Source organism: Apteryx rowi, unplaced genomic scaffold (genome assembly GCF_003343035.1).
Source record: "Apteryx rowi isolate R43461 unplaced genomic scaffold, aptRow1 scaffold_233, whole genome shotgun sequence".
NCBI classification, from domain to species: domain Eukaryota; kingdom Metazoa; phylum Chordata; class Aves; order Apterygiformes; family Apterygidae; genus Apteryx; species Apteryx rowi.
The window spans coordinates 1237837-1259672 of NW_020448675.1; the positions used below are offsets into that span (position 1 = coordinate 1237837).

Sequence of the window (21836 nt, forward strand, 5' to 3'; positions counted from 1 at the left end):
TTTCAAAATGTCTCTTACTAGTCCATTTCCTCAGACTGATACTAGTTTCTAAAAATCCTGAGTAATTGAGTAAATATGACCTACTTCAGATAATCAACTCTAATTATAACATATCACAAAATGTCACACTTAAGTATTCCAAAATTGTAAAATAGAAGTTTACAGAAAAACTTTCCACAATATATTACATGACTTTAAATATTCATAATGTAATGCATCAGCAACAAGTCATCTCCCAAAAAATTTCAAAATTGCAGAGCAATATATAATTTCCTTTCAAAACAATAATTTATAAATGTCACATAGGAAAGAAAAAAGGTTATTAGCAGTTCTGTAAGTGTTGTTGAAAATCCCTAGGTCTGAAAAATGTGAATATGTATAGCAAACAACATCTACTTATTGGATTTATTTTTTATGTAGAAGTTCTTACCTAAGCTGTTTAAAAGCCTCTGCCTTCACAAGTGGTGTTTCTACAGAGTGCTCAAAAAGTGCTCCTTCGGGCCCTGAAAAACAAGAAAAACACTATACTGTAAAGGTTCAAATGTTGAAAAAATAGCTACACTGATTTATATGGCCACTCTGATGCCAGAAATGAAAATATGAAAATATATACTGACAGTTAACAAGCAGCATCCCTGTAAGCCCTGCAGCAGCCCTGTCCCGCAGGTGTTCTCAGAATGCACCTGATACATAGAGACTGATGAAAGCACTCAAAAAAGCAGCTAAACAACAGCATCTGCAGTAGGATTGGAGTCTTACAGCATTCTCTAATTGGTTTTGTGGATAAAGTGCACATGCAAAATTCAGGAGGCCTAGGTTTGGTGCTTTTCTCAGTCTTACAGAATTCATGTATCTAATCACTTTTCAGGTATGGATGCAGCAAGACAATATAATTTAATATGATATTATAAATGATTGTTTTTTGCTGGCTGCTCTAAAACAGTCAATTATCCTCAAGAAAGAATTCTAGGTTGGTATATTGCAAATATATGGAGACATATTTCTATAGTCATTTCTGTTTTAAATTAGGTATCCACACTCTGGAAAGATTAGAATTACCACGTTTTGGGGCTTAGCATTTTATATTGGCTCTGTTTTGCTTCTTTTTTTGCTGTGTGTTTTGGTTCTTAGACAGAGGTAGTTATCTCTCAATATGTACTATATAGAGAAGCTAAACAACTAAGTCAGGGTTTTGGATTCCACCTTGAGAACCAAGCTACGAAGTCCATTTTCAGCTTTTTACCAGATACAGCCCTAAACCGTCATGAATCCATTTTGGAAATTCTGTAGCAGGTAAGAAGGTATGAGCGTGCAGATAGCTGCATGCTTCTGAATATACTCACATGCACACACATGCTTGCAGATACTAGTGTATCTGCATAATTTGTAGTAACTAATATTTTAAATGCAAATATACATGTAAGCAAGGGAAAAAGCAGTTTTTCTTGCTTTGTTTCTGGAAGACTTGATGATATTGGAATGAGAAAACGAAAGTATTTGTGGAATCAGACAGCCAGAAGGAAACATAAGGAGAAATGGATGATTGATGAGCGGATGTGGAATAAAGGGAAAAAGACAATGAAAATCAGTGGGGGCAACCACAGAGAACAAAGCAAGAACCACGCAATTAACCATGGCCGGCCAGATACTAGGTTTTATCTTGCAAAATAGCCTTAATGTTAATGAAGAAGAGTTCAAATCCTGTCTGATTTAATGAATAGTGTTATATTCATGCCAGTTAGCAGATTCCAAAAAGATTCATTTATTTAAACAGATTATGAGAAAATCAATAGCTAAATAAAATTTAAAAGGAAACTTTAAAGGTAGCTTTCTTGCTTTGCTTCTGGAAGACCTGATGATATTGGGATGAACAAATGAAAGTATTTGTGGAATCAGACAGCCAGAAGGAAACATAAGGAGAAATGGATGATTAATGAGTGGATGTGGAATAAGGGAAAAAGACAATGAAAATCAGTGGGGGCAACCACAGAGAGCATCAAAGGTAAAAAGAAAAAAGTGAAATCAAGAGATGACATTAAAAATGAATACATTAGCGACTTTCCTGGGAAATGTACTGCTGAGCTAACTGATACGAAGACCATTACTTCAGGTGGCCTGGAGGGATGTTCTCAAAATGCTCTAAGAAAGCATTAAAGGAGGCACTTTTTGAGACAGACTCTGGCTAAAACCGCAGTTCCTTAGAATGAAATCTGCTTAGCTTGGATGGAAGGGTAGTAAACAAGATGTAAGAATCACCATACTAAACCACTTCACCACTTCACTGAAGCATAGGTTTCTAAGCTACCTTTTAAGCTTCCTTTTAAATTTTATTTAGCTGTTGATTTCTTCATCACCTATTTAAATAGATGAATCTTTTGGGAATCTGCTAACTGGAATGGATATAACACTATTCATTAAATCAGACAGGATTTGAACTTTTCTTTGTTAACATTAAGGTTATTTTGCAAGATAAAACCTAGTATCTGGCTGGCTATGGTTATTTGTTATCCTGCTCTTGCTATCGTCTTGGCTAGTGTTACAAGGTGGCAACCTTACACACCAGAGATAATGAAAAAACTCAAGGAATTAAATAAGTTTGTCAGAAACTGCTGGTAGAACTGAGATATTTTACAGGAATATGCTGATCTGTCAAAACTTCTGACTTTTACTTTGCTTGCCAACTAGAAATGGCAGAGTTCAATTATTTCTGTGATGAGCAGACATTGCCTCATATGTGATTCTTCTGACTGATAGTGTGGTCCTCAGAGAATGTGTTGTGATTCCTTATTATCCTTCATTCCCACTATGACCTACTTGACAATTCTTAGTGAAGCAAATATTTCACTATCTTCCTCACCTAGATTTTCATCTTACATTTATAGCGAATGAGTTGTGATTTCAGTGAAATATATGCTGCCACATTGTTACTTGTACTAACAAAAGATTTATCAGTAAATTTAAATAATCTCGAGATGCATGATTTATCGGGGAGATAGTTTGATCTTAAGGTCTTCCGATTGTAGTTCTGGGAAGTCTTTATGTTTACATTAGGAGGTTAAAAAAAAAATCTTTGGTTCCCGAAAGGGTGGATTTATAGAGTGATATACTTGGTTCTTGCTTCCCACTGGTTTACGTCATGGAGGAGTCAGGAAGTGCATAAAGTAGATTCCTTTTAGATGAAACTGAACTGAAAAATGTGCTCCAAGAGTACATTTAGTACATCAAGACTGCAAATACACATTAAGTCCACAGGACCAGACTAAAGTGGTCCAAAGCAAACCCCCCAAAATCTATATAGGATGAACAGCAAATCTTTAGAACCGACAGAACTGTCAGATCTGCAGCAGAAGTACAGTCCTGATTGAACTAAATGCTAAAGTAGATGCACATTTTGAATGGTTGACTGTAGAAGGCATTTCTAAATTTCTTCTTCTTTTTTTTTCCCCCCCGCTTCCTTTTTCTTATTCATCCTTCCAAAACTGCTGGCTATAATAGTGCCGACAATAAATGGACAAACACATGCATGCATCTACATAACAGCATACTTTCTATGGAGTGCTCTTCCACTTGAGTGTGGTTTGGAATCCATTTCCTTTTCCTTTATACAATTTAAATTTTTCTGAATTTTAAGTACCAGCTTAGCTGTACTGTGTAGTAGGATGTGATATAGTGATGATGTGATACAAATGAATTTCCATCATTGGATAAGCTGCATAGCTTCTTATAATGCCAGTTGTGTGAAACTACATAGTTTGAAATTTCATGCCTTGCTGAATGGCTGCATTTCCTTACACATGATGGTCACTGTGATAAAATTTGTACTAGTTTCTTGATATCTAAATAATAGCATCCCATAATAAGGGTGTTTGTGTGGTTTCTGGATACAGATCCATTTCAACCTTGTTTTAAGATCTGTAGGAAAGGCTGGACATTTGGTAGCACTGGCATTCTGGAGAGAGAGATGGATATCGATACTTCTAGGTATGTGCACTGTCTTGTTTCCATAGCCCTAGTCAGACAGGTATATGAACAGTCTACTGTATAACTTTTTGTAAGATCTGTGTGACTGAAAGTCTTGTGTTTTCATTTATGTAACTATTTTCATGCTGCAAGGCTGTTCTGACTTCACAAACATAGAAGATCTGACTCCCTCCTGTACCCCCAGGTCTTCTGCAAAGCTGTTTTCCAGTTGGTCAGTCCACAGCAGGTACTGGCGCATGGGGTTATTCCCCCCCAGGTGGAGGACTTGACATCTCCTTTTGCTATAGTTCATGAGGTTCCTGTTTGCCCATTTCTACAGCCTGTTGAGGTCTCTCTAAATGGCAGCACAACCCAGAGTGGTCTGTCAGCCACTCCTCCCAGTTTTGTATCATCTGCAAACTTGCTGCACCATTCAATCCTCCAGGTCATTAATGGAGATGTTAAACAGTACTGGCCCCAGTATCAGTCCTGGAGGTACAGCATTCATGACTGGCCTCCAGCTGAACTTTGTGCTGCTGATCACAACCCTTCGAGCCTGGTAGTTCAGAGAGTTTTCAGTCCACTTCACTGTCCACTTATATAGTTCAGACTTGGGAAGACAGTGCCGAAAGCCTTGCTAAAGTCAAGATGAACAACATCTACTGTTTTCCCTTATCCACCGAGCTAGTCATTTTATTGTAGAAGGCAATCAAGTTGGTCAGGCATGGGTTCCCTTTCATAAATCCCTGATGACTATTCCTAACCATGTCCCTACTGAATGTCCCTACTACGTTTGGAAATGGCATCCAGGAGGATTTGCTACATCACCTTTCAGGGGATCAAGGTGAGGCTGACTGGCCTGTAGTTCCCTGACTCCTCCTTCTTGCCCTTCTTGAAGACAGGAATGGCATTTGCTTTCTTCCAATCTTCAGTAACCTCCCCCAGTCACCACAACCTTTCAAAGATCATCAAGAGTGGCCTCACAATGACACTGACCAGCTCCCTCAGCACTCCTGGGTGCAGCCCATCAGGTCCCGTGAACCACGTCTATGTCCAGTTTGTTTAAATGTTCCCTAGGTTGATCCTCCCCAGCCAAGGGTAAGTCTTTGCTCCAGACTTTTCCACGGATCTCAGGGGCCTGGAATTCCTGAAGGCTGGTCTTAACAGTTAAGATCAAGGCAAAGGAGGCAGCAAGTTCCTCATCCTTTTCCTTGTCCTTTGTCATTAAGTCCCCCGTCCATGCATTTTCCCTAGACTTCCTTTTGCTGCTGATATACCTGTAGAAGGCCTTCTTGTTGCCCTTCATGTCCCTCACCTGATTCAACTCTGGGAGACCTTTGGCTTCCCTAACCCCATCCCTGCACACTCTGGCAGTGTCTCTGTATTCCTCCTGGGTGACCTGACCCTGCTTCCACCTCTTGTATGCTTCCTTTCATGAGTGAGTTTAGTCAGGAGCTCCCTGGTCATTTATGCAAAGCCTCTTGCCACCTTTGCTTGACTTCCTGCACATGGGGATGGACTGGTCTTGAGCTTGGAGAAGGTGATCCTTGAAAATCTACCAGATCTCCTGGACACCCTTCATCACAGGATGGTCTCCCATGGCATTTTTCCTGAACAGGTGAAAGCATGCTCTCCTGAAGTCCAGGACTGTGATCCTGATTTTTGCCTTGTTCCCTCCTCTCAGGATCCTGAACTTCACCATCTCACAAGCCCTGCAGTCAAGACTGCCTCCAACCTTCACATCCTCAACCAGTTCTTTCTCATTTGTAAGTAGGAGGTCCAGCAGAGCACCTGTCCTAACTGGCTCCTCCAACACCTGTGTTATGAAGTTATCATCAATGTACTCCAAAAACCTCCTGGATTGCTTGTGCCCTGCTGTGTTTCCATTCTTGGAGATATCAGGGTGGTTAAAGTCCTCCATGAAGGCCAGAGCCTGTGAATGTGAGGCTTTTTCCAGTTGCCTGAATCTTATATCTTCTTATATCTTATATCTTCTACTCGTCTCATCTTCTACCCATCCTCATCTACTTCTTCCTCACCCGGTGCTCTGTAGCAGACACCCACCACAACCTAGCTCACAATCTTTCAACCAACTCATCATCTGTCCTGAGGCAAAACACCATGCATTCCTGCTGCTCTCTCATATAAAGGGCAATACACCTCCTCACCTGTCCGTCCTAAAAAGCTTCTATTCCAGTGAAGTATTTTGAATGGCATATTTGTAAAACACCTTATTTGTTTGCTTGTTATAGCGTCATTACTGTAAGTAGGACTCTCACATTAAAAGTGCTGAGATAACCAGTGCATATTGGAGTAGCAGAAGTAACATTAATGGATATTCACAGTATCATGAAGTAACATATCTAGCAACTATGTTCTTCTATATATAATCAAATATTTTGAATAATCAGATTAATAAAAGGTAAGTGAAACCTACTAGTTTAACTACATTGAAACAGTCTGTTATCTGCTTACAAAATAATAAATAACAGTTTCAGAAGGAAAAGTCATCGTTCTCTAAAACTCAGTTGGTGAGTTCTATCTCCATCTCACCAGCATGGATGGACTCTGAAAATCTCTATTCTGTGCTCTTATACTCTGCCTGATTTTCACCTAGTTCCTCTGTCATCTTCAGAAACCCATACAACAGCTATAACTCACCATCATCTGTTAGTAGTTTCAAAACTGATTAAAAGTAGAATTAAAGGTTGTAAGTATGGATATTTATATCAGTGGCTTAAGGGGAAAATATATGAGAAATTCAGTTGCACTCTCTCTCGTATATTCTCTATCCCACCCCTTAGCTGAACATCAAGAAACTGAAGTAGAAGAGCATGAAAGGCAAGGACAAAATGCTAAGGTTCTCTAACAGATGAATTAAATGTCACCATCTGTATTTCTTGCATCTATTTTGTATGCAATATAGCATGAGGTGTTCTGTTATTAAATACATTTATATCTTTGAATTGTAAATGAGATGGCAAGCCTGGCTGATAAAGGTAATAGTACGGGTGTAATAAACTTTCATAGGCATTTAGTCTGATGCCATATGACATTTTGATTAAGAGATTAGAGCAATACAGATCATCCTGGAATGCATTAAATAGATTAAAATCGGCTGATAAATCTTAAAACATAATTGTAAACAGAGAACCGTGAGTGAGGGGATGTGCTATTTGTGGGACCCTATGTGATGTAACACTCTATCAAGAACTTGGAAGAAATAAAATAATTAGTGATGAAGTTTCAGATGGCACAGACACTGGGAAAGAAGTGATAGGAATAAAAAGGACAAGTCAGTAATAAAGGAATATCTGAATTATTTTGCAAATGTGACTTTATCAGGTCAGCCAGGTTTAGACTTATCTCTCTATACATGAGCTCCCTTCCCAATTATTTAAGCCCCAACTAAATTACCTAGTAATATTTTCTGATGCTGAATTTTTTTTTGACAACATTTCTAAACTTTATTATTTAGAAATCTTTTCTCTTGTAATTAAGATTCAGAATGCCCTCCTGAGCCTTGAGGTCACTTTTAAAGCCACCTTCAAAACTAGAGCTGCAGTCTGCTCAAGAGTGGGCCAACAGGCCTCTGGAGGACATCTTCCAGTGCATGTGGGATGCTGCATGCCAAAGGTGCACTCGTGATGTCTCAGTATGGGATGTGCAGACACAAGTAAGGAAGTGCCCATAGCAGAGCAGGGAACACTTCTGTCTCACAGACTTTCTTAAATTCACTCTGGGACCAGTTTGTATACAGCCTTTTGTATTTCTCCTACTGTGCTTCTTACACATAAGTTCACATTTAGCTATATAGAAATGAACAGTGTTTATTTGCATTTAAGATGTAGTTTGATAAGATTAAGAAAGAGATTGTATAACCTACTTGTCAGTTTATGAAAAACACCAAACTGCCAATTTTGAACAGTGTTATACTAAAAAAACCCACAATGTGGCAATGTTTGTTGGAAAATGGCCCTAAATTGATTTCTTGTCTTCATTAACTACTTTATCTTTTGGATTATAAAGAAATAACATGAAATGATTATATTAATATTACTATATAACATATTTACTATTTTTATAGCATCCTATTTATATACATAAAGTAATTCTGTGATTTTGCAATTAAGTCTAAAATATAGAAAAGCAAAATATGTATTTTTTTAATGAGAGAATTGAAGTCAGCAAATTTCATTAATCCCCTCCCCCAGCTATCAAAGCCTATCTGCCTCTTAAAAGTCTAGCAGAATAATGTTTGTTCATACCTAAAATTGTCTCATACTTAACTTAGCTTCTGAGCATAAGCATTTAAATTAAACACACATCTTCACATTGCACTTCGGTGTTAGCTATTCAAACTGAAGACCTTTACATAGAACAGAGCATGAGAAAATCACCTGCAGTACTCGGCAAATACTTTAAGAGACTGAAAGGCAAGCAAGCAAAAGGGCAAGTAGTAAATGGAGGGAAGGTGATATAGTGTTTCTCTATAAAGATATTGATTATTTCTGCACTGCTTTTCTTCAAGATGAGTGGAGAGTAAGCAAATGCATTCTATTAATTTCTTGCGTTCCATTATATTTGTCGTCAAAATATTAGCATTTACTACAGTCAAGGTATGTAAATTATTTGTATTTGTTAAAAAAAGTCTTTTATGCAGTAGTTATGATCACTTTATAACTGCTTAATGTTAATTATTTTTCTCTTGTATATAACTTCATTTACTTGAGCCTATTTTCTTCTTTATCTAGATAGCTCTCTAGTTTGCAAGTTTGCAGAGCAGGCAAGGAAGTGGAAAACCAGGACTCCTATGGCTATGGACTCTAGCCAATTGTATGCAAGGACTTCCAGCCAGGGCTGGGACTTCACTCCTCCTGCCATGACAATATTGTCAGTTGTAAAGCAATCAGCTCTTTGCCAAAGCCAATGCACTTGTTACAAGGAGGGTTTCATTGTCAACAATGCCAGCTGAATGTATAAAATGCTACCAGATCAAAACGCTGATATTCAATACTTCCTTAGCAGCAGAATAAATGTCTGCAAAAGGCGCAGGTCAGCAGTGCAATTAGATTAGAGAGGATGTAGCTGGAATATATGCTCCTCCAGATATCATAAATTAAGGGTGGAATTCAGCTTCAGATTCATACACCCAAATTTAAGTGTCTACGATGCAGGTGTCAACACGTAAGCTAGAGGCAGAATTTAGTTGCCTAAGCCTATGTATCTAGTGTCATCTAAAGTACCCTCATATATCCTGCCTGGCCTCCAGCTGTCACTGCCAAAGGAAGGGAGTCTTTTTTAGGTACTGTGATACATCCCAGGGCCGTGGTGGGAGCTTAGACACCTCACTTGCATGTAGATATCCACACTGTAGACTCTTGAATGTAGATCCCTGAACCCCAGCCCAGTTTCTTATGTTATAGGGGCTGATCATGGGTTTTGCAATGTTCTCTTAGGAGAACAGAGAGAGAGTCTGTCACAATGTTATTGCAACAAATTTCTACCACCTGTGCCAAAACTTTTTGAACTGTAATAGTATGAGGCCAAATAGACTAAACTTGTTGAGAAATGACAGTTTCTGAGGTTTTGGTTTAGCTTATTCCTAGACTTGTACTTTTCCTAAAATAGTATAAATCACAAAGGCATTTGCTCTCTGTTATACTATATTTTAGTTGCAAAATTATCAGTTTTCTTAAAAACTGTTACTGAGCTTTTCTTAGTTCACATAAATAATGAGAAGTAAAATCAAATAGTTTATTACATTGTACATAAAATACTGCAAAGCATTCATTGTGAATTTTAAGCCTAAACTATCTAAACATCTCTTAGTGTATGTACTTTTCAAAACTTGTTTCACATTGATCTTACTCTCTATCTATCTAAAATATTTTTAAAAAGTTAACTTAGTACCCAAAGTATTACTAATTTATCCTTCATGATAATAGTATCATTTAAATCACAATTTTAATAAATTCATTTGAAGCATAGTAGGCATGACTGTCTTCTCACTTACATTAATTTTACACTGAAATAACTTCACTGACTTTAATGGATTTGCTTTTGACTTGTACTACAGTGTAAAAAGAAACAGGCAATGTGCCTTTCCACAAAAACTACTAAAGTAAATAATTATACTTGTAAAGACAAACATTGGAGAAGTCAGAATACATGTTTTAGCATAATTTCAACTCATGTATGAATGATTTTTACTTACTTTGAGGAGAGAGAGACCTTTTCCAAATCAGTTAAAAATTACGCAGTTTTTCATATCTTTGCTAAACATGCTTTTCTATTAAAGTTTAGCATCCCTTGGGCAAACAATAATCATTTGATATGCTTTCCTGGTTAAACAAAGTTGTAATTCCAATTAGGATAAAAAGTAAAAAAACTTAAGATAAGACCCTCAGGGGTAAACATAATTTATTAACACATTTATTTTGACTTAAATTTGGCTTTGAAGTACTAATTGTATGCTTACTACCACATTTGTATTTGTATGCACTGAAATAATATGAATTGATCCATGAAAATCAAGAGCTCAGGTTTCAGAGCACCAATAATTAGTGAAAGTTAAACACGATAGTCATAATTAGGTTAAAAATATTGAAAAGGAAACTGAAAACAAGGTACAGGATAATTTCAGAATTTCCTTTGATGAACTGTTCCAGTTTAAGTGAAACCACTCCTTGACACATCCATTTTAATGCAATCTTACATCTGGAAAAGCTAGACTTTATCAGGTCATATGAAAGTAAATGGCTTTTCATGTGATAACTTTGACAGAGGCATCTTACTTTACTCTCTAAATGGATACTTTGTTGATTTGTAGAAATAATTTAAGACAAACTTGTCTTTTGACAGATGACATTTTAAAAACTATAAATAACATTTTGTGACATGTGCTACAGGCAAAGGAGAAATACAGTGGCTTTCACTTTGAAAGATAAAGCCATCACTTTTTCTACCAGAGAGACTCTAAAAGGTTTTCACATATAAAACTCAATACAACAGATTTCTCAGACAAAAATATGTAAGATTCTTTTAGTTACAGTTAATCAGTGTACACTGGAAAGGTTAAATAATTCAGAAAAAAAATGCACAAGTACAATTCTCACCACTAAGTGTATGGGCTTTATAATAAAATACATACACACACATATAAACATATACATATATTAACACTTTTTACTGATTATTTATTGAAAAAAGTCAGAATATTTTCTGATTTCTATTTTCTAATGAGATGTTCTGTTAGTCAAAGCAAGACAGAACTTGTGTTCCCACACACGGTTTATTTAAAATAACATTTTAGCTGAGTTTTGTTGTGGTTATTAGTTGAGCACTTCTTAAAATTGTGTTACAAACCTGTGACTCGAAGTTTATCTGTGCCAATTACAACCTCATTTTCATCCACTGTAAAAAGTGGCTTGCCATCCTTTGAGTTGATCTGAAATTGCTGACCATGAAATTCTACCATTTTAGGACCTGCAAAGCACAGTAGAATAAAGGAATAATTACATCAGCTCTTTCAACGCTCTTTATAAATTGCCAAGCATTCAAACTGTGGTCTTAATAATTTAGTGACTCGTTTAAGTGCATTAAGTTCACGAAACACTCAGATATTCCAAGAATAGAGGCCCTGTAAGTACTGAAACTGGATAAATCTATTTACAAGATCTAATTCATTGTTTAAAACTGCCTGGAGTCACGCTTTCAAGTTGGGTTTCCAGGGAATGTAGGAAATCCTTCACAGATTGATGAAGACAAACGTTCATGTTCTTGGTGTTAAAACTGCTAAAATTCTTTGATCAGTATAACATCTTTCAATTTTGAAAACATGGAGATGAATTATCAAGGTCTTTTTAGCATCATCCCTTATGACTAGGGAGACTCAGATGCTTTGAAATGACAGCCTTTTTCCATGTAAGGGCAGGACCCTCAGCTCTTCATAACAAATGCAAGTTTAGCTCCACATATCTGGCAAATATTGCTGATCATGTTGTTCTTAGGAGATATTGAAAAAGCTGAGAGAGTATTTTCAGCTTGTATCTGGTACTCCAAAAATTAAAATAATCATGTGCAGGACAGCAGTCTGCTGTCTACATATAATATATTCAGTTAAAGCAGAAGTCTTACCTAGCAGTTTGTAGCTTACAATCTATGCTTGCTTGTTATCATTCTGCTAGAGGTTAGCTTCTATTAAGCTCGAAAGGAGCCTGCTTTCCTCATTCTGCAATATGCAGCTACTATTCTTAACACATTATTAGATCCTAAATTCACTAAAAATTCTGTTCTACTGTACTGGTTTGGTGGAGTGAATATAAGTCAAGCTCTTACTAACCCCTTTCCAAACAAACCAGAGAAATTAAAAATTCAAATCACATAAATTTGAATGTCTATTTGATAGAATTGTTATCTAACTCTATGTTCAGAATTAAAACTACAAGAGAATAGCCAAAGCACTTGAGATTCCTTTTCAGCAATTCTTTAATAAAGGTAATTCACAGATCATCCATGGGACAGATGGGCACTGTGTTGCTTCCTACCCCAGTAAGAATCTGTTTTAACGTGCCTACTCTCATTAATGTTAAATAACCTACAGGTAGCAACTCTAAAATGAAACAGGAATTCTGGGGGGATCTCAGGTTAAAATGACATTAGGTGACTGATGACTGACTCTGCAAAGAAATACATTTAGACATTTCCTAAAATCTCCATGGTAGTGGATACAAGAGATGCGTACCATATTGTTCTATACAAATTCCATACTGCTTCACTTCACTTAGCAGATGCAAACCATTGCTTTTAAACATCCACCAAGTGTGGAAAAGTGTTATTCAGGCTACAAGGTGCTGCTCAGCCAGGGCAACAATTTTAAGGCACAATGACAGATACTGATTCTAATTGGCAATGGTCAGGATAAGGGGCCAAACTCCTCAGTGGATTATACTCTGTCAGACATCTGTACTCATGCACAGTCTTACTGATCTGAATTTGGCTCTTTAAAGCTCCTCCAAAGCACGTGGCTTCACTTCTGAGAAGCGTATTGCAAAAAGCGATCTCAGAAAATATCTTCATTCAGTGACAATTTGTTAATCAGAGTCTTTTTAACAGCAAGGAAAGCAATTCTATGCAAGTGAAACAGGGACGGTTCCCTATCAACGCCTTTCTTGGAAATCTTGGTTAAGGGGTTTTTATTATTCCTGTTCCTGCTCAGCAGCAGTAATGAAACTGCCAATTTAAGTAGTGTAAGTAGATCCTTGTTTATTCAAACAAACCAAAGTCCTAAATAAACTGTCTAGTATCAACTTTAACTGGCATTGCAAGTGCTATTTCCTCTCTTTATCCTTCCCATCCATCCAACATCATGATTACAGCACTCGGCTAGAGTGTGGGAAACATAACTCAAAGCCTCTGCTGTTTGAAATGATACAGGTCAGGTGATTCAGGCGCACTGGGGCTACCATGTTTCTGGTGGGATGGATGCAGGAGTCATCTGCAGTCTCTTTGTTGAAGATGTTTCACATCGTATAGAGAAGGCAGGTGTTGTCTGGAGCATTTATTTCCTCCACAAGAATGGAACCCAGCTGCCCAGATTCCTGGGTTAATATCCTGGCTGTAGAACTACTGGATAAAAGTTGGGCTGCCACCAATTCTTCTGGTCCTGCTTTTTGCAGAGAGCTCTTTCTAAAAAACACACAATTAAAATATCTGCTGGATTAGACCCAGTAGATGAGATAGAAATGGGAATGCTTATTCTGAAGAGTCTGACAAAGTTAGATACTTTTCTTTTGAGTGCTGTCAATATTTTAGTAGGTCTGGCAAGCTGAAAGCAAATATTTTTATACAGCCATAGAATATTTATTGATGAAAAGAATTAACAGCTGAAGGAGGATCCTGAAGACTTGCATTTAGACATGTGTACTTAAAAGTAAAGCAGGTGCCCAAGACCTTCCACAGACTCAGATCTAAGCTGTGAGGTTTTATAGCGTAGGTAATCTTTAAAAAACTAATTAGAAACTGCCGTAAGTGTATTTGAACTATTGCTTAAGTTTGAAAACAATGTGCAGCAATATCTCCAAGAGATAGCAACTCAGAAATGTACACTGTTAATTTATGTTTCATTGTTAGTTTTTTACTCATGATCACAGAAAAAGATACTTTAATATCATGAAGATGCTATATGTTTAGAGGGAATACCATCTATTGATTGCCTTGTTACAAAGGCAGTCAGCTTTCAGAAAAAATCACTGGGTCCAAATAGTGGCACTTCTGTTCTTTTCCTCTTCACACCTTGGTAGATACCAAGATTCACATAGATTATAAATCATTGAAAAAAAAATGTGGAGTTGAAAGAACTCAAGAAGTACGGCATTATTTGCACCAGGCCTAACTTAGTCTCATCTATAAATACATTTGTCTTCTTATTGATTTGCTAATTTGCTGAGTCTATTTTACAAGAAATCTCGTCAAAGGAAGATTTATCATGTTTCTTCTGTTAGGAACAGGAAAGAACTATCTCAAACGGCATGAATCAATGAATTTAATTTGTATACCTATGTATTGCTAGAAAATTAACATCTTTTCTGTTAACTGGATTCTTATGGAAAGTAGATCAATTTACAGAGAAATACGACATGACAACAGAAAATATTTCTAAGATATAGAAGCTCTTTAACTTTTCAAATCTAGGGTGAATATATACATACTAAATAGTATTTACATACCTTGTACCAAATTCTGTTTTGCATCACCTAACCAAAGCAAACAGGGCTAGTTGGCATAAACACATGTTGTGCAGATAGACTTTCTCAGCTTTCTTATCTGATGCCAAATTTCACATAACCTGTTCAATAATTCTTCCTTCTCAGGCATGGTGTCCATTCACAGCATCACACTGATACAACGGGAGGTGCAATTTATACTAGTTTAATTAAACTAGTTGTGTATGCACTGACTCGATTTCAACAGTAAGTTGAACAAGGCTGGGATCCAGTTTTTCTACTTCTTACTAATTGCTTTTTACACTAGACCACATGATCACATTCTTGGGCTTTCCTACTTTCTTCCACTCAATTAATATCTGATTATTCCATGCAAAGCAGAATGCCTTTAAAAGGAGAAATTGAGGGAGTCATACCCTAAAATACTGGGATGGGGAAAACAGAGACAAATCTCTTTAGATAGAAGAAGAACAAGAGAATTAACAGACTTTCTGGATAAGCACTCATCCAAGAGGAGCACATCCTAGACAAGTGAGCCCTTTGTAGAAAATCACCTCCAACTCTTCTCCTTTAACTAGCTGTATATTTTACAGGGCCAGATTACGTAGGTACACTCTGACTGTGGCTACCGGATCAGGCCTTATAGGTGAGAGAGGAGAACTAAGTTCTAATGAAGCTAATAACTACTGTAATAAATTAGGGAAAGCCAAGGCAGGGGAGGTTCGAGTACTGCCCATTCTGCTTGTTCGGCCTCATGCTCCTTGGCGCAGTTTTGACCTGGGCCAAACACAGATCTCCAAGACAAGGCCTGGATGGGAGCTGCTCCTTGCAGACAGGATAGGTGATGCTGTTCAGCTGTGGAGCGGAAGAGAGTTTAGCTGTATAATGAGAGTTGTGCTGTGCCACATGCCCCCAGGGCCAAACTGCGGGTCCTGGCCTGTTTTAGTTACTACTGCAGACCTAGTCTATGTCTAGTTCTTAAGCGCCTTCACACATTAAATACTTCTGGGCAAACGCTGAGTGACTCACTAAGGTGTCTAGCAATTTTAATTACTTAAGAAAGGCTTGGTGCCTATGGCCCCGAACTTTTTTCTTCTGAACAGGAGTTATGAGAATCTAAATTTAGGATTTAAGCCCCTGAAGCGGCAGTTAGGTAGGATTAAAGATGAGTGCATTGTGAATTAAGCCCATTACATTTTAAAACCAGATTTAAATAAAATAAATCACTACAAGCCCTGAGAGCAGTCACTACATGTTATATACTTCCCAAAGGAGTCTTAACTGATGGCTGTTTGAAACTACCACTCATGCCCTGCCCGTGCTGGGTTTCCTTCCAGATTTCTCTTCTGTTTGCTTCTGGTCCCTACACATTTGTCTATGTCTTTCAAAAGAATCTTTAGCTCCACAGCTTTTTCAACAAGAATGTCTCAGGAAAATGGAACATGGATTGTCCTATAGATAATCCTCATTATGAAAGAATGATCTTGCTAATAAATGATGTATTTTAAAACTTTAGAAGGAATGGTAGGGTAAATAAAATTCAAGCATATATTTTATTCATGCTAGGAATGAGTCATGTCGGTAGATATGGAACAAATTTAGAAAAGCAAAAAATAGACTTTTAAAGAAATGGGAAGACATTCTTGTAATTAAAAGTAGCCATTAATTTCTCTTAGTTGGATTTTACAATACACATGCATTATCTATATTGTAATAACACTAATTGGATTGTGATCCTATAAGATTCACTTTTATCTCTTAAACAGCAACTGAATATATATGAAACTTTAATCTCCTGCTTACTATATGCATTTTGTTTAGTACCTTGGTATATTGACTGCGTGTATGTCTGCTAATACTGTGAAATCATACTTTCTGATAAAATCCTACAATTAAAAGTGTAATGTGATAGCTTATAGGGAGCATTTGAACATTTTTCCCGCTGCTGCCAATAGGTCTCACAAGAATTTCCAAATACATCAGCTATCCTTGCTACCAGGCTGAGTAATAATTGCCTATTGTTTCTTTAAACTTCCTCCTTTAAGCCACTCAGTTGACAAAGACCTCATACATGAGCATTACATCACATACCTCTTGGCACTGGGGATGCCACAGTTTAAGTGATGAAAAATGGTTCCAAAAGCAAATGACTCACTGCCCTTTTATAACCTTATGTCTTCTCAGGCAAGCAATCTCCTGTTCTTTTCCTCATGTGTTGCCATAAATCCCTGCAAATGAGTGCACTGCTAAGCAGCCCTCCTTTTTGCTTCTCCTCCTCACTCTCCACTCCCCTAGGTAGTTTTCCTGAGTACAGAAGGTCTTTTGTTTAGTGATTCCATTTCAGTGGGAAAACATTTAAATTAATTCTCTTCTACTTTTCTTAGTCCTATCTCACCAACCTTTGAATTCCAGCCCAGTACAAATGTAGAATGACAAGATGGAAAGGAGTCTTTTATCAAAAATAGGGCCTGCCATATAATACATATACACAAAGACTTAGTATCAAATGAAATTGATATGATGTAGGCAGACAGAGTCTTCAAATCCACAGTTAGTTCCGCAAAATATTAAGCATGTTTGATGTGTCTTTAGGTCTTGCAGAAGAAAAGGCTTTCAAACACTGACATTATTTATTTAATTCTAGTTTTTTTCCTTCGCAGTCTTCTCTATTACTCATCATTTTTGATAACTTATGGCTGTCACCTACTCTGTATGCTTCACTCTTCTCCTACTACCTAGAATCATTGAAGTATTGAATATAAGCCAAATTCCTGACTGCTTTGGGGGTATTGCTATGCAATTTCATTTTTAGTTAATTTTTATTATATTAAAGCACCTTACCTAAAATAAGATCTCCTTAAGGTGTATTAAAAATGTAATACTCCTACAGATTCAGTTCTGCTTCAATGAGTAATGCAATACCAATAAATGTAAAGCCATTATTTTTAGAAGCATAAAATTAGTCAGATTTTCATATGCAATGATAGAAGCACTTGCCCACCTTTTATTAAAACAAATGCATTATTACAGAGTATATTCAGCAAGCTGCAAGTATACATTTTATCTCCATTCATCTCCTTCTGCCTTTAAAAATCTCTCTAATATGTTAATAGAGCACTTGCCACTTCCATTTCCCCTTTTTCTCTCAGTTCTTCTTTTATATAGTGGATTAAACAATCTATGTCCTCTCAGACCAAAATAAGGATGCTTTAGTGCTTTACTTTTATTTACTTCTTATACTTTGTTGTTTCCTGTGGTTGAATATGAGTCCAGAGATCTTTTAAAATCTGTTTCTGAATGATCAGCAAGAACTGCCATGTGCTTGCAACCCAATCTAGTAATAGGTATTTACGTGCCAATTCTTTACATGCTCAGTACGATTTAGGTAACTAAACACCTTTAACCATCTAAGCATTATATTTACAAAATGCTTTAATTAAATATAAAAAATATAAAAATATATGAAATGCTTCATTGTAAAATTGATTTTTAAATGTAGAAGCCATGGTGGGAATAGGAGATCACATTTCTCACACAGTGACTTGATTATGGTGTCATCTTTTCTCTCAGGCCTAATGAACGTAGAACTTATTGCATAATGAATATCTTCAACAGGAGACGGTGAAACACACAATCAGCAGACAGGCAAAGTGAACAGAAAAGTATTGAAGGAGATGAGGCATGATAATTTGAAGAGAGGACAGCTGATCTGATTCTCTCATTCCTAAGTGAACACTTTAACCACTGTATATTCTATATAATGAATAATGGTATGATCTCTTCTTCCTCCAATTAGGTTTTTTTTAAAAAGAAGCTATGAGTGCATTTTCATAAGACCAACTCTACCACTGTGTTTTAGGGATACTCTGTGCATGCTTGCAGGATCTGGGCAGAGGACTTAATGTGAGAGAACCCAATTAAACATAAAGGGCATGATTCATTTGCCTAAGCACAGCTGTGTAGTGCTACTGTATGTACTTTAGGGTTCCCTGCTTGTCCTTCAGCTTGTTATTTTAGATGTCCTGGAATATCCAAGACATCTACATAGGGCTAGTACATTTGACCAGTGACCTATAACTGACCTGAGCCCTTCTGGTGTGGAGGGTCATGACAGAGTTAAACTGGTGGAAAGTTGCAAGTAGCAAGCAACAGGAGCCTCAGACAAACGTACCCAAGGACACCGGTGCAGCTGGGAATGATACATCCYGAGAAAGTACAGATAAACCAGCAAAAGCCAGTGGGAACCAAGGTTAGGAACAAGACAGCTTTTCTCTAACTAGGAAGCAAGTAGCAAAGTACAAGGCATGATCGCTGTGTGCGTGATCGGTGTAATGATTGGCTACCTGTGACATAATCTGCATGATGACTGGCTTAGCAACGTGTATCTGTAAAACCGCTGAAGCAGCTAACTTCTTAGCATAAATATGCTCAGATACAAACAATAAATGTCTCAAGATGCACCACTTCTTGAGTCCGTGCCATTAATCCGCCACATTCTGGAGTGTCAGTCAAAGACTGGACAAGACAGAATCCTTGAAAAATGTAAGTCAGAAGGAGTTTCTGGAGGTCACCTAGTCCAACCTCCTACCCATGGCAGGACCAGCTTGGAAGTTAGATGAAGGTGCTCAGGGTGTTCTCCAGCTGGATTTTTCATACCTCCAACCATGGGGAGTCAACAGTCTTGCTGGACAACCTGTTCCAGTGCTTAACCAGTCTAATTTTGAAATTTATTTCTGCCCAGTTGCATTTTGCTTTATTGCAACTTGCGACCATTTTGCTGTGCACCTCTGAGAAGAGCCTGGCTTCATCTTCTCTTCGGCCCTCCCTTAGGCAGTAGAAGGCAGCCATTAGATGACCCTTAAGCCTTTTTTTTCTCCAGGCTAAACAAACCCACCTCCCTCCACTCATGCTCCATGTACTCCCGCTCCCTGACCATCTTAACAGCTCTCCGCGGGCCTCTCCAGTTTGCTGTAGTGCTGTCAAACTGGGACTCAACTCAGGCAAGAGCTGAATAATGCAGCCCGGTGTGCCCTTAGCCCTCATTGCCACAAGGGCACACTGCTGATTCGTGTTCAAACGGTCCACCACGATGGGGAGGTGCAGACCTGCGGCTTGAAGATAGGGATCTAGCGCCTTTTATGGCCACTAAATATCAGCCAAGATCTTGGAAGCTTTAAGAAGAAAGTACTTTTACACTTTAAACGACTAGAATTTTAGATGTACTTAATTATCCATATTCTATAATAGATTTTAGTCATGATAAATTTCAGATATTTTAACCTAACTTTTATAAATTCATCTAGTGTTAATAATGCCAATAAATCTTATTACTTTAAAGGAAGTGAGTACAGGAACTTATTCACCCTTAGCATTGACTATTACCTTCAAATTCTTCTCCAATCACTTGGGTTAATGCTTAGTGTACCATATGAAACAAATATGCTGTTGAGGTTTGCTAACTTACTGGAGACTGCAGCAGGGGGAAGGGTATAAAGTATTTCATAATTCCCTTATCTTCACCTGTTTCTATTCCTTACTCCCACTGAAATAAGGAGAAGGGGCTACTCAGATGAATAACCATTCTCTGATAAGAGTGAGATACCCAATATCTGTCTCTTTCTCCCTGTAATACTTTGTATAAAACATCATTTCCCAAACATTTGCTTATTTTCAGAGTTAAGCTGTGTAGTCTTGTATATATATATTGCCTTTTTTTCTCTCGTTCTAGACTTAATTAGAAGAGAAGTGACAGCATAGGAAATCCCCTTGGCCAGGCTAAAATTCTCCTTAACTTTGATGCTGGCATATTTCAGCAAGTTAGCAATGCATATAACTCCCTGATTAACTTCTGGAGGATGTTTAAAGTCTGGCTTCAGTCAGTGTTGCTGATCCTGAACATTATCACATATTTCTTTATAAAGATTATTATGTTTGGGGCCAGGGTATGAATCTTGCTATGGTAAGCACCTTACTATGCATAGTACATAGACTTCAGTGGTATTTTTTGCAGAATAGGATACTGTTCATTAGGGTCTAAATGTAYTTTAGTTACTATTAGAATAGCTGTAATGACTAAATTAATTTTTTCATAAACAAGTTTTCACAGAGGTATGCTTAGCTAGCTTTAATTTAAATACATATTGATTCCTACTCACAATTTTCCTCTTCTTCTTTTAATACATCTGAACATTATATCCATTTAAATACACAATGGTCTCACAAAAGACGTATAGCATATAAGATTAATATAGAACAGAAACACATCTGCCATGGATTAAAACAGGAAATTAGAGAAAAGGATCAATTAAAAAGCCTGCAGGATGTTTTATCAGCCACCTGTCATTCTCTAAATTTTGCCTGATCTGAGTTAACTAAGGTTTACTTTTAAATAAAACTAGCAAGTATGCCTTGAGATGACTGGATTTACTCGTAGCTAAAATTTTTATACTCCAGAGGTAAAAATCTCTACTTTCATCCCTTTGGAACAAATAATGTAAGTTCTTCATCATAGGAAGACTTAATCACCTCAGAAATACTTCAATGAAGTCTGCGATTTATCTTTCTATTAATTACTCCTATGCTGTATCCTAGCTTCTTATAATCCAGCAGGACAGCAATTAAAGCTGTGCAAATAATCATCTTCCTGCAGTACAAAGATCTTCAGGAAATATGTTCTGGCTTTTATCTTAAAGATAAGAAAGAACCTATCTGGACAAAAAAGAAGTTTTTAATGAAAGCCTTCAGGGAAAAATAAAGAAGGAAAAGCTAAATCATTTTACAAAGCTAAATCATTTTACAATGCTATTAATTAAGTCAAGTTTATGAAACTGGCTTCAGCGTTTCCCTGTAAAAACAACATCAAACTCTTCTTACATACATCATGCTTCATTAACACTGTTCTCTTCCTATTATGTTTCTAATGAAAAAATACCATCACTTGAAAATGAAATGTCAAAATGCTGATAAGAAAACAGAAATGATTTGACACTGGAAAGTAGTATTTTATAGTTGGCAATTAATGCTAATGAAGCAATTTATTAGGTACTGACACTTATCTGTTTCATTAGAATGTTGCTCCTGTTTAAAAAAAAAGGGGGAAAGGAAAGGACAAATGTTCTCGTTTTAACAGCTGCTCAAACTAATGTGATA

The 21836-nt window shown here is 37.1% G+C and overlaps 1 protein-coding gene across 1 annotated transcript in view; it reads right to left on the bottom strand.

Annotated features, from left to right (window-relative positions):
- The window catches only part of SGCG (sarcoglycan gamma), a 97500-nt gene that overhangs the window by 21875 nt on the left and 53789 nt on the right, over positions 1-21836 (bottom strand). The window contains exons 5-6 of the mRNA XM_026065920.1: positions 11329-11448; positions 431-503 (exon numbers count right to left, since the gene is read on the bottom strand). Of these exons, the coding sequence (XP_025921705.1) occupies positions 431-503; positions 11329-11448 (193 nt within the window). The remainder of the gene's footprint in view (positions 1-430; positions 504-11328; positions 11449-21836) is intronic.